Source organism: Onthophagus taurus, chromosome 1 (assembly GCF_036711975.1).
Source record: "Onthophagus taurus isolate NC chromosome 1, IU_Otau_3.0, whole genome shotgun sequence".
Classification (NCBI taxonomy): Eukaryota; Metazoa; Arthropoda; class Insecta; order Coleoptera; family Scarabaeidae; genus Onthophagus; species Onthophagus taurus.
The window spans coordinates 42,827,813-42,844,530 of NC_091966.1; the positions used below are offsets into that span (position 1 = coordinate 42,827,813).

A 16,718-nucleotide genomic window follows, 5' to 3' on the forward strand; every position below is an offset into this window, starting at 1 on the left:
CTGTAAACAATCAGCGGAAAAGTAATGACAGCAATTTTTTAAATACACCGATTTTTAGATAATATATGAACTAAAACGCAATTTAATTGCCAAATTTCAGTAAATAAACCACAAACAAACATTCCCAAGCCCGTTTTATCACCACGTAAGTTTTTGGATTAAACGTAAACCCAACCTATTTCAACAATATTTTAGGATCAAATAAAAGTTTTTCCTGCAATTATGGACTTATTACAAGAACTAAACGAAGCTATAACCGCAAAAAATAAGGCGGTGATTAAGTCGGCCCTAACTAAAATCATAAACGAAACTATAACTTTCGAATTGAAAGGACCAAGCGCTTTCGTAGCTCTCCTTTCAATGCAAGATCCCGAAATTATCGAACTTACGTTTCAATGCATAGCCGAATTGGCTAAAGAAGATCAAAATCGTAAAGCGTTTACAGACGAAGTCCTTATAATGCATTTAATAAAAAAATGTTCCACTTTAAATTCAACAAATATTTTCCATTTCGTTCGTGCACTTGGAAATATTACCTATGAAAATGATCAGGCTCGAAGTATTATTGGAGTTGAAGGATTAAAAAGCGTTTTTGAAGAACTTAAGGAAATTGTGTTAGCTTGGACTCCAACGGATGATTTAGCTTTATTAACTGCAATATTTGGGTGTTTGTTAAACATAATTATGGGCGAAGATGAATTACAAAAATGTTTATATCAAGCGGACGTTTTAACTGTATCAGAAAAAGTATTACAATTTATCTCAGGGCAATTTTTGAAGTACGAAGACTGTATTTCTTATATAGTTCATATAATTAGTTATGTTACTGATCATATGGTCGACGAATGGATTACCACTAATTTGTGTGTTTTATTGGTTAACATTTTAAAGGTTTCTGAGAACCCGGAAATTTCAGTATTGTGTTTAGGTATTTTGAGGCAACAATCTGAAAATGGTAAGAATGATTTTTTTAATGTACCTTTTTAATTAATTTAAATCTTTTTAAGATGACTTAAAAACTTGTTTAGCTATTAATGGAACTTGCGAATTAATATATAATTTAGTAGAGCGATATGGAAATGAAGTTAATGATGAAGAAAGTAGAGCAGCTTTAAAAATCGCTTGTGATTTAATCGTATTAATATTAACTGGGGGTAAAAATTTTAATTTAAATTATTCTGTCCTGCAAGATTTTTGTACAGTTGATGAGTTGAGTGTTTTTGATTAATTTTGATTTGCTGATTTCAAATATGCCTTCCATTTTGCTGTAACACGTCACGTTTTTTTTATTTAGGTGTCTTATTTAGGCTAGATATAGGATTTTATAGGGTAACTATTAATTTTCGCTTTCATCTCTCTAAAACTATAAGACTTCTCAGAATAGACAGGCTCAAACTATTGAAAATTGGTTGGTTAGATTAACATCTTTCATCTTATCCATTTTACAAAGAGGTTTCTTAACACTTTCGCGACCGATCACGTATTTTTACGTTTTTATATTGTCTAAAGTCAGGCGCCGCTCACGTATTTTTACGTTTATATGACATTACTTGCGGCTCCTGGCGTAACAATACGTAGTGAAGATGCCGGCCATTGACGTTATCCTAATTGGTATATTGAGCGGACGCGAATATTTCTTTTTGTTTTGTTAAAAAAGATCACATATCAAAGTCGAAATCAGATTATTAATTACTAACTTACAAAATTAAAGTTTAAAAAGTTTGTTTTTAAAGTTTTTTCAACAAAAGAAATATTAAGAAACTTTTAATCACCCAAAAACACGTTAAAAATAAAAAGAATGTGCGAAAAAGTGACTAACACTAGGTTAACTTCAGTTATAAAACTTCTATTATATGTTAACTAACTTCAGGTTTAAAATGTCAACCTCAATTTTGACATATTAGTAATCTTCATTAAAAATCCTTTAAAATGAGTACAAACACGACATATTTATCTTCAATATTAAAGAAGTTATGGTCTACTTCCGGTTAAGAATGTAAATTTTGACATATTTGTAATGGTCGTGAAAAATCCTTTAAAATGAGTCCAAACATGATACGTTTAATTCCAATATTACTCGAGATATAAGCAACTTCCGGTTTGAAATGTCAATGTCATTTTGACATATTCTTAATTTTTATTAAATTTTTAATATTTCTTACAAAAATAAAAATTAATAAAAAATTAAGGTTGGTATTAATGTTTAAAAATTAAATTGCTATCTTCATTGTTGCTAACTTCGGGTTTATTGTCTTTTTATTCTAACTTTTTTTATTTTTTGAGATAAGTGCGTCATGTTTGGGCTCATTTTAAAGGTTATTTTATAAAGATTACGAATATAAACACGACATATTTATCGTCAATATTAATGACATTATGGTCAACTTCAGGTTTAAAATGTCAACCTTAATTTTGACATATTAGTAATCTTCATTAAAAATCCTTTAAAATGAGTACAAACACGACATATTTATCTTCAATATTAATGAAGTTATGGTCAACTTCCGGTTAAGAATGTCAACGTCAATTTTGACATATTTGTAATCGTCGTGAAAAATCCTTTAAAATGAGTCCAAACATGATACGTTTAATTCCAATATTACTCGAGATATAAGCAACTTCCGGTTTGAAATGTCAATGTCATTTTGACATATTCTTAATTTTTATTAAATTTTCAATATTTGTCACAAAAATAAAAATATAATAAAAAAAAAAAATAAAAAATTAAGGCTGGTATTAATATTTAAATCTATCTTCATTGTTGCTAACTTCGGGTTTAATGTTTTTTATTCTAACTTTTTTGATTTTTGAGATTAGTGCGTCATGTTTGGGCTCATTTTAACAGTTGTTTTATAAAGATTACGAATATAAATACAACATATTTATCGTCAATGTTAATGACATTATGGTCAACTTCCGGTTAAGAATGTCAACGTCAATTTTGACATATTTGTAATCGTCGTGATAAATCCTTTAAAATGAGTCCAAACAAGATACGTTTAATACCAATATTACTCGAGATATAAGCAACTTCCGGTTTGAAATGTCAATGTTATTTTGACATATTCTTAATTTTTATTAAATTTTTAATATTTGTCACAAAAATAAAGAATTAAGGTTGGTATTAATATTTAAAAATTAAATTGCTATCTTCATTGTTGCTAACTTCGGGTTTAATGTTTTTTTATTCTAACTTTTTTTATTTTTTGAGATAAGTGCGTCATGTTTGGGCTCATTTTAAAGGTTATTTTATAAAGATTACGAATATAAACACGACATATTTATCGTCAATATTAATGACATTATGGTCAACTTCAGGTTTAAAATGTCAACTTTAATTTTGACATATTAGTAATCTTCATTAAAAATCCTTTAAAATGAGTACAAACATGACATATTTATCTTCAATATTAAAGAAGTTATGATTAACTTCCGGTTAAGAATGTCAAAGTCAATTTTGACATATTTGTAATCGTCGTGAAAAATCCTGTAAAATGAGTCCAAACATGATACGTTTAATTCCAATATTACTCGAGATATAAGCAACTTCCGGTTTGAAATGTCAATGTCATTTTGACATATTCTTAATTTTTATTAAATTTTTAATATTTGTCACAAAAATAAAAATGTAATAAAAAAAAATTAAAAATTAAGGTTGATATTAATATTTAAAAATTAAATTGCGATCTTCATTGTTGCTAATTTCGGGTTTAATGTTTTTTTATTCTAACTTTTTTGTTTTTTGAGGTAAGTGCGTCATGTTTGGATTCATTTTAAAGGTTATTTTATAAAGATTACGAATATAAACACGACATATTTATCGTCAATATTAATGACGTGTTTAATGACGTGTATGGTCAACTTCAGGTTTAAAATGTCAACCTTAATTTTGACATATTAGTAATCTTCATTAAAAATCCTTTAAAATGGTACAAACACGACATATTTATCTTCAATATTAAAGATGTTATGATTAACTTCCGGTTAAGAATATCAATATCAATTTTGACATATTTGTAATCGTCGTGAAAAATCCTTTAAAATGAGTCCAAACATGATACGTTTAATTCCAATATTACTCGAGATGTAAGCAACTTCCTGTTTGAAATGTCAATGTCATTTTGACATATTCTTAATTTTTATTAAATTTTTAATATTTGTCACAAAAATAAAAATATAATAAAAAAAAAAAATTAAAAATTAAGGCTGGTATTAATATTTAAATCTATCTTCATTGTTGCTAACTTCGGGTTTAATGTTTTTTATTCTAACTTTTTTGATTTTTGAGATTAGTGCGTCATGTTTGGGCTCATTTTAACAGTTGTTTTATAAAGATTACGAATATAAATACGACATATTTATCGTCAATATTAATGACATTATGGTCAACTTCCGGTTCAGAATGTCAACGTCAATTTTGACATATTTGTAATCGTCGTGATAAATCCTTTAAAATGAGTCCAAACAAGATACATTTAATACCAATATTACTCGAGATATAAGCAACTTCCGGTTTGAAATGTCAATGTTATTTTGATATATGCTTAATTTTTATTAAATTTTTAATATTTGTCACAAAAATAAAGAATTAAGGTTGGTATTAATATTTAAAAATTAAATTGCTATCTTCATTGTTGCTAACTTCGGGTTTAATGTTTTTTTATTCAAACTTTTTTTATTTTTTGAGATAAGTGCGTCATGTTTGGGCTCATTTTAAAGGTTATTTTGTAAAGATTACGAATATAAACACGACATATTTATCGTCAATATTAATGACATTATGGTCAACTTCAGGTTTAAAATGTCAACCTTAATTTTGACATATTAGTAATCTTCATTAAAAATCCTTTAAAATGAGTACAAACATGACATATTTATCTTCAATATTAAAGAAGTTATGATTAACTTCCGGTTAAGAATGTCAACGTCAATTTTGACATATTTGTAATCGTCGTGAAAAATCCTGTAAAATGAGTCCAAACATGATACGTTTAATTCCAATATTACTCAAGATATAAGCAACTTCCGGTTTGAAATGTCAATGTCATTTTGACGTATTCTTAATTTTTATTAAATTTTTAATATTTGTCACAAAAGTAAAAATATAATAAAAAAAAAAATTAAAAATTAAGGTTGATACTAATATTTAAAAATTAAATTGCTATCTTCATTGTTGCTAACTTCGGGTTTAATGTTTTTTATTCTAACTTTTTTTGTTTGTTGAAATAAGTGCGTCATGTTTGGGCTCATTTTAAAGGTTATTTTATAAAGATTACGAATATAAACATGACATATTTATCGTCAATATTAATGACGTGTTTAATGACGTGTATGGTCAACTTCAGGTTTAAAATGTCAACCTTAATTTTGACATATTAGTAATCTTCATTAAAAATCCTTTAAAATGGTACAAACACTACATATTTATCTTCAATATTAAAGATGTTATGATTAACTTCCGGTTAAGAATGTCAGTATCAATTTTGACATATTTGTAATCGTCGTGAAAAATCCTTTAAAATGAGTCCAAACATGATATGTTTAATTCCAATATTACTCGAGATATAAGCAACTTCCGGTTTGAAATGTCAATGTCATTTTGACATATTCTTAATTTTTCTTAAATTTTTAATATTTGTCACAAAAATAAAAATATAATAAAAAAAAATTAAAAATTAAGGTTGGTATTAATATTTAAAAATTAAATTGCTATCTTATTTGTTGCTAACTTCGGGTTTAATGTTTTTTATTCTAACTTTTTTGTTTTTTGAGATAAGTGCGTCATGTTTGGGCTCAATTTAAAGGTTATTTTATAAAGATTACGAATATAAACACGACATATTTATTGTCAATATTAATGACATGGTCAACTTCCGGTTAAGAATGTCAACGTCAATTTTGACATATTTGTAATCGTCGTGAAAAATCCTTTAAAATGAGTCCAAACATGATACGTTTAATTCCAATATTACTCGAGATATAAGCAACTTCCGGTTTGAAATGTCAATGTCATTTTGACATATTCTTAATTTTTATTAAATTTTTAATATTTGTCACAAAAATAAAAATATAATAAAAAAAAATCAAAAATTAAGGTTGGTAATAATATTTAAAAATTAAGTTGCTATCTTCATTGTTGCTAACTTCGGGTTTAATGTTTTTTATTCTAACTTTTTTGTTTTTTGAGATAAGTGCGTCATGTTTGGGCTCATTTTAAAGGTTATTTTATAAAGATTACGAATATAAACACGACATATTTATCGTCAATATTAATGACATTATGGTCAACTTCCGGTTAAGAATGTCAACGTCAATTTTGACATATTTGTAATCGTCGTGAAAAGTCCTTTAAAATGAGTCCAAACATGATACGTTTAATTCTAATATTAGCAATTTCCGGTTTGAAATGTCAATGTCATTTTGATATATTCTTAATTTTTATTAAATTTTTAATATTTGTCACAAAAATAGAAATATAATAAAAAAAAAAATTATAAATTAAAGTTGGTATTAATACTTAAAAATTAAATTGCTATCTTATTTGTTGCTAACTTCGGGTTTAACGTTTTTATTCTAACTTTTTTGTTTTTTGAGATAAGTGCGTCATCTTTGGACTCATTTTAAAGGTTATTTTATAAAGATTACGAATATAAACACGACATATTTATCGTCAATATTAATGACATTATGGTCAACTTCCGGTTAAGAATGTCAACGTCAATTTTGACGTATTTGTAATCGTCGTGAAAAATCCTTTAAAATGAGTCCAAACATGATACGTTTAATTCCAATATTACTCTAGATGTAAGGAACTTCCGGTTTGAAATGTCAATGTCATTTTGACATATTCTTAATTTTTATAAAATGTCTTAAAATTTGTCACAAAAACGAAAAAATAACTAAAAAAATCAAAAATTAAGGTTGGTATTAATATTTAAAAATTAAATTGCTATCTTCATTGTTGCTAACTTCGGGATTAATGTTTTTTTATTCAAACTTTTTTGTTTTTTGAGATAAGTGCGTCATGTTTGGACTCATTGTAAAGGTTATTTCATAAAGATTACGAATATAATAATGAATGTTTCTAGTTATCGTTCTAGTTTTACTTCAATAAAAATATACAACATAATATCTTATGCTAACTACCACTGCCACTAGAACTAACACTAAACCGAGAACTAAAAACATTCAGATTTTAGTCCCACATCTCTTAAGACGGCTAAACCCGAATGATTCTAGTTCTAGGTCTTGTGTAACACTAGACCTAAAACTAGAAATATTCGGGTTTAGCCGTGCGTCTTCAGACGAATATTTCTAATTCTAGGTCTAGTGTTAGTTCTAGTTTTAGTGCAATAAAAATCGTATCTAAGTCGGTTCTTAGACGTATGATGGAAATCGGACTTAAACTCGTATAACGTGATTGCCTCTTAGCTTTATCCTTTAAAACAGATAGTATTTTAGGTCTTTACTTACCAGACAGCATGAAAATCTCAAACACGATAAAATGTCGCTTAGTCAAGTGATGTATAACGCGGTCCAATTTGATATTTGGCACCTTGATATAAGGTGAAGTCTTGATATACAGGTCGCTGATATGTATGGAAACGGTCGATTATCTCCTAAAGTAAGATAGCTAGTGAAAAATGTTAAGATACAAAAGTATTAATGTTTTTTAAAGTCTATTACAATAAAGACAAATTAAGTATACAGGGTCAGTCAAAAAATTATGATGAAACAAAGTTACGTTTTCTTTGCCTGTATATTATTCCATATTTTGGTTCATATCGAAATTCTAAACAAAATTCATGTAGCACATCATGGAATACCAACATGGATATACTAACATCACTATTTTTAAGAACATTTTAAAATTTTATTTGCAAATTGTTGGTTACATAATGTAATTCTAAATAACTTTTATTTGAAATTTTTTTTTACTTCATTTATAATTTCTCAGAAAAAAAATAAACGAATTCAAAAACACATTGATATAAGGTGAAGAGATAACATTTAGTTAACAGCTTTTACTCATCATCATCAGCTTCTTCGATTAAATTCTAACAAACATCCCCTAAACAGGTAATCTAATTATTTTCTACTGAACCAACTTTCAAGTGGTGCTATTATCTTTTTTTTTCTTTATATATTATGCATAACACAATTAAACAAGATAATGTTTTACAGCTTTTTCCAATGGTCCAGTCTGTTTTACACATAATATAGATAAATATGATCATATTTTTACCGTTTTAAACACATATTTAAGTAGTCATCTTTGATCAAGATGCCAAATATCAAATTCATTGCATCTGCAGTTGCCCTATAAAACCATATAAAAATAGTCATATTTGAAATCAGCAATGTAAAACTAACTAAAAACACTCAACTGATCTACTGTACAAAAAAAAAGTTAAAGTTTGCAGCACAGTGTTATTATTAAATAAAATAAATTATTTTAATTTTAAGATGAAGCAATGAATTTGTTGTACGATAATGGAAACGGGATAGTTTACGAGCAAATGATAACGTGGATGGATTCTTCAGATCCCGATTTAGTAAGCACGGCTGTTTTGGCAATCGGAAATTTCGCTCGAAGTGACGCCCATTGTATTAGTATGGTGGAAGGGGAATTATTTCGCAAATTAATTGGTAATTCTTAGCTTATTAATTAGCTTTATTAATTCTTATCTAACCGAAATTATTAGCTCTTTTAGCAAAAAATAACAAAAAGGACGCCGACATTAAGATACAACACGCGCTTTTGAGCACGTTGCGCCATTTAAGCATTCCACCGCAAAACAAATTTAAATTAATTCAAGAGAATATTATCGAAATTATGTACGAAATGATCGACATCGAAACTTCACCAGTTGTTTTTAAATTAATGGGAACATTTAGAATGTTAGTTAATGGACAAGGTGATTATATTTTTATGTTATACAGTGAAATTCCTCTAACTTGAACCGCTAAGGGAGCGGAAGAAAACTAAATCTAGGCTGAATAATAATTAAAACTAGAAATGATATTTGACCTAGATCTAGAATCATTCGGGTTTAGCCATCTTTAAAGACAGTAAACCTGAATGATTTTAGTTCTAGATCTAGAGCAATAAATAAGTGGTATACAAAGAGTACATAAAGGGGGGGAAATGAAAATAGTACTGTACAGGTGGGCAAATTTGGGTGTTATTATAGGTTATCTCAGAAACTATAAGGGATACGAAAAAAGTAGGTGCCATGTCCCGGTCTCTTTTTTCCGAGACTAATCCAATCCCGCAAAGATCAAACCTCTATCTTCTTTTGTCCAAAAAGTCAAATTTTCGCGATTTCAAAAAATGCTGATATTTCATTTATTTTTGAAATTGGAGAAATGGGGTTGATACGTTCTTAAGACACTTTTTTGAGTAGAATATACTGCCGTTGAAAAATTTTAAATATACTTGTTGGTTTTTGAGATACAACACAAAGTTGTATTTTTTTAAATACAAACTATACTTGATTATGATGTTATTGAAAAGAGGATATTTTTAGCTTTCCAATGATGTATCGTATGCATGGTGTATGTGCGTGAAAATAAGCGTTAATTTTCAATTCCAAAATAATAAGGGTTAATATTCAAAATTTTGATTATAGTAGGCGGGTTCGAACAGTAAATACTACCTAGTTGCTATAGTAACATGTGTTTATTTGTCATCTAGTTAAAAAACTTAACCCTTTGTGTCCCGGCGGTACTTTAAAGTACCGGTAGTTTTAAACACTGATTTTAAATCATTTTAAAAAGCATTGAGCTTTAATTTAAAATAAGTCTCATTCCTTAATTTCAATAAACACGGCTTCCAGGAATTTTCAAATTAGCATCTTTTTTGACACTTTTAGGTTATACGAAAATGCAAGTTTTGTTTAAACTTTTTTTTTCTTCATATTTTTCCGATCCAACCCAACAATTATTATACATCATTTTAAAGAGAAAGCTTTGAGCTTTAATTTAGAATAAGTTTTATTCCTTAATTTCAATAAATACGGCTTCCAGGAATTTTTAAATTAGCATATTATTTTGACAATTTTAGGTTATACGAAAATGTAAGTTTTGCTTCAACATTTTTTTTCTTAATATTTTCCCAATCCAACCCAACAATTATTATACATCATTTTAAAGAGAAAGCTTTGAGCTTTAATTTAGAATAAGTTTCATTCCTTACTTTCAATAAATACGGTTTCCAGGAATTTTTAAATTAGCATCGTTTTTGACACTTTTAGGTTATACGAAAATGTAGGTTTTATTTCAACATTTTTTTTCTCAATATTTTTCCAATCGAACCCAACAATTACTATATATCATTTTAAAGAGAAAGCTTTGAGCTTTAATTTAGAATAAATTTCATTCCTTAATTTCAATAAACACAGCTTCCAGGAATTTTTAAATTAGCATCTTTTTTGACGTTTTTAGGTTATACCAAAATGTAAGTTTAATTTCAACATTTTTTGTCTACACATTTTTCGGATCCAACATAACCATTATTATACATCATTTTAAAGAGAAAGCATTAAGCTTTAATTTAGAATAAGTCTCATTCCTTAATTTCAATAAATACGGCTTCCAGGAATTTATAAATTAGCATATATTTTGACAATTTTACGTTATACGAAAATGTAAGTTTTGTTTAAACATTTTTTTTCTTGATATTTTTCCGATCCAACCCAACAATTATTATACATCATTTTAAACATAAAGCTTTGAGCTTTAATTTAGAATAAGTTCCATTTCTTAATTTCAATAAATACGGCTTCCAGGAATTTTTGAATTAGCATATATTTTGACAATTTTAGGTTATACGAAAATGTAAGTTTTGTTTCAACATTTTTTTTCATGATATTTTCCCAATCCAACCCAACAATTATTATACATCATTTTAAAGAGAAAGCTTTGAGCTTTAATTTGGAATAAGTTCCATTCCTTAATTTCAATAAATACGGCTTCCAGGAATTTTTAAATTAACATATATTTTGACAATTTTAGGTTATACGAAAATGTAAGTTTTGTTTCCACATTTTTTTTCTCAATATTTTTCCAATCGAACCCAACAATTATTATATATCATTTTAAAGAGAAAGCTTTGAGCTTTAATTTAGAATAAATTTCATTCCTTAATTTCAATAAATACAGCTTCCAGGAATTTTTAAATTAGCATCTTTTTTGACATTTTTAGGTTATACCAAAATGTAAGTTTAATTTCTACATTTTTTTCTACACATTTTTGTGATCCAACATAACCATTATTATACATCATTTTAAAGAGAAAGCATTGAGCTTTAATTTAGAATAAGTCTCATTCCTTAATTTCAATAAATACGGCATCCAGGAATTTTTAAATTAGCATCTTTTTTAACATTTTTAGGTTACACAAAAATGTTAGTGTTAACTTAATACTCAACCCAACGATTATTATACATCGATTTAAACAGAAAACTTTAAGCTTCAGTTTAAAATAAGTTTCATTTCTTAATTTCAATAAACACGGCTTCCAGGAATTTTTGAATTAGCATCTTTTTTGACACTTAGATTGATAAGAGATGCGACAATGTTAGTTTTTGCTCAATATGTTTTTTCTCAATATTCTATCAGATTTTCGTCGTTCTGTAGCTGCAGGCCTGATAAATAAATATTCAAATTTACTGCGTCCACGAAAATGTCGTAGCGCAAGTTCAAAAGAAAGAGGAAATTGTGAAAATTGTTCTGCCAAAGGTAGACCCCACTCAAAATGTACTGCGTGCAATGTTTTTTTTTGTTTACTGCAACATCACTAAAATATATTTTAATCTCTGATGGTACTCTCAAGTACCATTATCCCCCTGGAATGGGGAGATTGTATATTTGACTAAAATTGATTTTAAAGGCCTTTATTGAGTGTATTTTGATAGCATTTTAATTCTGTCACAAAGTTTCAAAATTTTTGACTTCTTGGGGCACAAAGGGTTAAGTCAGAAATTGTGATAGGTAGTCTTAGCGTTTTCAGTTTTTTTAAACTAATAACATTCAATTCGAAAATGGAATTCAGTAACTATGAAAAGTATGATATGTTGGAATGTTTTATTCGCAATAACGACAACGCTGATGCTGCGTGTGAAACATATCTAAATCGCTATCCAGAACGGAAACAACCACATAAGCCAATTTTTAACCGCCTGAAAGAAAATTTAATCAACTATGGATGTTTTAAAAAATCAAGACCACAAAAGTATAAAATTCAAGGTGCTGAAAATGTTGCAATTGATGTAATTGGAGCCGTCATTGCAGATCCATCCATCTCCAGTCGACAAATTGAAGCGGATTCAGGAATTTTTAGACGCCGTGCTCTAACCATTTTGAAAAACAATAAATTTAAGCCATATTTAATACGGAAACGTCAACAGCTTGTAGAAGGGGATTCTCAAAGGCGTCTACAATTTTGTATGTGGTTTGAACAACAATGTTTAGAAGATCCATCGTTCCCAAGAAAAATTATTTGGACTGATGAATGCTATATATCTAGCAATGGTATCTTTAATCGTCATAATAACCATTACTAGTCTGATGTAAATCCTCATAAAACTATTGATATTCAGAGTCAGGTACGATTTGGCTTCAGCGTCTGGTGCGCACTTCTTGGAAATCGTATGTTAGTGTATAAAATTTACAATTAAATGGCCAGAGGTACCACCAAATCATATCTGACAATATTATAAACAATTATATGGACCAAATCCCATTAATGGAAGCAAACAAATATTATTTTCAACAAGATGGAGCTCCACCTCACAACACTAGAGATGTTTCGGTGCTTTTAAGTATACATTTTGGGAATAAGGTGATTGCCACAAATGGACCCATAAGATGGCCACCTCATTCCCCAGATTTGACCCCGTTAGATTTTTTTCTCTGGGGCCACATCAAAAACGAACTTTACAAAAAACGTAATAGAAATATTGTTCAGCTAAGTGAAAATTTTGAAGAGTGTTTAACGTCACTTTCGAACATACATATTTTAAATGCCGTCAATATTGTAGCAAAGAGGTGCAATTTATGTATCCAAAATAACGGGGGCAATTTGAAAATTTGATGTGATTTACTTTGATGGTTAAATTTTTGTTTAATATTTGAAGAACTCCATCACATAACTAGCTTTATCTGTTAAATGTTACAGTATTAAAGAAAAACCATTAACTTATTAAAAAAATTATATTATTTTTGACTGCTAAAAAGCGGTAAAATTTCTTCCCTATTTTTAAATTATTTCTTACTAAACCATTTTGAACAATAAAAAACATTATAAAAGGCTAAAGACTTTTACTAATTTTATTGTTCTTGAACTTCTTAATCGATAAACTCGTTTCGAAAAATTTATGAATAAAATGACAAGTAAACTGACGTTACTATAGTAACTAAGTGACACTTTTGACGCTTTCCTCGCCTACTACAATTAAAATTTTGAACATAACTTAAAAACAAAAGAAGATAGAGGCTTGGTCTTTGCGGGATTGAATTAGTCTCGGAAAAAGAGACCGGGACATGGCACCTACTTTTTTCGTATCTCTTATAGTTTCTGAGATAGCCTATAATAACACCCAAATTTGCTACTCTCAGTCGGCGCTTCAGTGCACTCACCCCTCTCCACAGTCCCTACCTGTTTTTACAGAATAATTACACAGTTATTCTGTGCTGTTGTTCAGTGCGGCCATTGACCTATATTCGTCTTCAGTCATCACTAGCCTTTGTGTGCCTCACCATCAATTTTTGTACGTTGTTTAGAAGTGTGGAAGTTCATGCATTGAGTGACGTCAATGCTCAGCTAAATATTTAAAATTCGGTTTTATCTCGTCACCGCAAAATGTGCATCTTTGCGCCGCTTAAAAGGGGGTGCCGGCGCCTTTTTAATGTTTTCTCCAACAATATGTTATCTTTCTTTATTTAGCTTGTCAGCAGTAGCTAGTCTTCAGAAAGCAGTATTTAGTCTCCACAAAGCAATTTTAGTTTTTAGAAAGCAGTATTTAGTGTTCCAGACGCTGTATTTAGACCTGTCGGCAGTATCTAGTCTTCAGAAAGCAGTATTTAGTCTTTTAGAAGCAGTATCTAGTCTTCTGCCAAAGTTATGTATGTTTTCTCCAAAATATTTTATCTTTCTTCTGCAGTACTTAGACCTGTTAGCAGTATCTAGTCTGCAGAAAGCAGTATTTAGTGTGAAGACGCTGTATTTAGACCTGTCGGAAGTATCTAGTCTTCAGAAAGCAGTATTTAGTCTTCTAGAAGCACTATCTAGTCTTCTGCCAACGTTATGTATGTTTTCTCCAACAATATCTTATCTTTCGTTTGCAGTACTTAGACCTGTCAGCAGTATCTAGTCTTCAGAAAGCAGTATTTAGTCTCCACAAAGCAATTTTAGTTTTTAGAAAGCAGTATTTAGTGTTCCCGACGCTGTATTTAGACCTGTCGGCAGTATCTAGTCTTCAGAAAGCAGTATTTAGTCTTGTAGAAGCAGTATCTAGTCTTCTGCCAACGTTATGTATGTTTTCTCCAACAATATCTTATCTTTCTTCTGCAGTACTTAGACCTGTTAGCAGTATCTAGTCTTCAGAAAACAGTATATTTAGTCTTTTAGAAGCAGTATCTAGTCTTCTGCCAACGTTATGTATGTTTTCTCCAACAATATCTTATCTTTCGTTTGCAGTACTTAGACCTGTCAGCAGTATCTAGTCTTCAGAAAGCAGTATTTAGTCTCCACAAAGCAATTTTAGTTTTTAGAAAGCAGTATTTAGTGTTCCCGACGCTGTATTTAGACCTGTCGGCAGTATCTAGTCTTCAGAAAGCAGCATTTAGTCTTTTAGAAGCAGTATCTAGTCTTCTGCCAAAATTATGTATGTTTTCTTCAAAATATTTTATCTTTCTTTTGCAGTATTTAGACCTGTTATCAGTATCTAGTCTGCAGAAAGCAGTATTTAGTGTTCCAGACGCTGTATTTAGACCTGTCGGCAGTATCTAGTCTTCAGAAAGCAGTATTTAGTCTTGTAGAAGCAGTATCTAGTCTTCTGCCAACGTTATGTATGTTTTCTCCAACAATATCTTATCTTTCTTCTGCAGTACTTAGACCTGTTAGCAGTATCTAGTCTTCAGAAAACAGTATTTAGTCTTTTAGAAGCAGTATCTAGTCTTCTGCCAACGTTATGTATGTTTTCTCCAACAATATCTTATCTTTCGTTTGCAGTACTTAGACCTGTCAGCAGTATCTAGTCTTCAGAAAGCAGTATTTAGTCTCCACAAAGCAATTTTAGTTTTTAGAAAGCAGTATTTAGTGTTCCAGACGCTGTATTTAGACCTGTCGGCAGTATCTAGTCTTCAGAAAGCAGCATTTAGTCTTTTAGAAGCAGTATCTAGTCTTCTGTCAAAATTATGTATGTTTTCTTCAAAATATTTTATCTTTCTTTTGCAGTATTTAGACCTGTTATCAGTATCTAGTCTGCAGAAAGCAGTATTTAGTGTTCCAGACGCTGTATTTAGACCTGTCGGCAGTATCTAGTCTTCAGAAAGCAGTATTTAGTCTTGTAGAAGCAGTATCTAGTCTTCTGCCAACGTTATGTATGTTTTCTCCAACAATATCTTATCTTTCTTCTGCAGTACTTAGACCTGTTAGCAGTATCTAGTCTTCAGAAAACAGTATTTAGTCTTTTAGAAGCAGTATCTAGTCTTCTGCCAACGTTATGTATGTTTTCTCCAACAATATCTTATCTTTCGTTGGCAGTACTTAGACCTGTCAGCAGTATCTAGTCTTCAGAAAGCAGTATTTAGTCTCCACAAAGCAATTTTAGTTTTTAGAAAGCAGTATTTAGTGTTCCCGACGCTGTATTTAGACCTGTCGGCAGTATCTAGTCTTCAGAAAGCAGTATTTAGTCTTTTAGAAGCAGTATCTAGTCTTCTGCCAAAGTTATGTATGTTTTCTCCAAAATATTTTATCTTTCTTTTGCAGTATTTAGACGTGTTAGCAGTATCTAGTCTGCAGAAAGCAGTATTTAGTGTTCCAGACGCTGTATTTAGACCTGTCGGCAGTATCTAGTCTTCAGAAAGCAGTATTTAGTCTTGTAGAAGCAGTATCTAGTCTTCTGCCAACGTTATGTATGTTTTCTCCAACAATATCTTATCTTTCTTTTGCAGTACTTAGACCTGTCAACAGTATCTAGTCTTCAAAAAGCAGTATTTAGTCTCCACAAAACAATTTTAGTCTTTAGAAAGCAGTATTTAGTGTTCCAGATGCTGTATTTAGACCTATCGGCAGTATCTAGTCTTCAGAAAGCAGTATTTAATCTTCCAGAGCAGTATCTAGTCTTCAGAAAGCAGTATTTAGTTTTTTAGAAGCAGTATCTAGTCTTCTGCCAACGTTATGTATGTTTTGTTCTTGATACTGACAGATACTTCTTTCTGCATGTCTATCATCATCTTTTTGGGAGCCTCTTATTATCTATACGGATCTTGTACCACCCGGTACCTCATTTTTGCAGTTGTTACTTTGCTTTTGTGCTTATCCTGCATTGGCAAAGTTTCCGTACTGGTGATTTCCTGTCCTGTGCAATAACAAGACAAGTCCATTGGTTTCTTGTTCATATTCTTCGCATTCTTTTATTGAACACATAAGTATTGCCATGAAAAATCATGTTTGGTTTATAATCAATTTTTTGTTTTCTCTGAACAGTAAT

At 29.6% G+C, this 16,718-nt stretch overlaps 1 protein-coding gene across 1 annotated transcript in view; it reads left to right on the forward strand.

The window, feature by feature from the left end:
• The window catches only part of LOC111421345 (visceral mesodermal armadillo-repeats), a 22,051-nt gene continuing 5,333 nt past the window's right edge, over nucleotides 1–16,718 (forward strand). Inside the window, exons 1-5 of the mRNA XM_071201391.1 lie at nucleotides 1–145; nucleotides 196–955; nucleotides 1,008–1,154; nucleotides 8,467–8,649; nucleotides 8,706–8,918. Of these exons, the coding sequence (XP_071057492.1) occupies nucleotides 223–955; nucleotides 1,008–1,154; nucleotides 8,467–8,649; nucleotides 8,706–8,918 (1,276 nt within the window). The 5' untranslated portion in view covers nucleotides 1–145; nucleotides 196–222. The remainder of the gene's footprint in view (nucleotides 146–195; nucleotides 956–1,007; nucleotides 1,155–8,466; nucleotides 8,650–8,705; nucleotides 8,919–16,718) is intronic.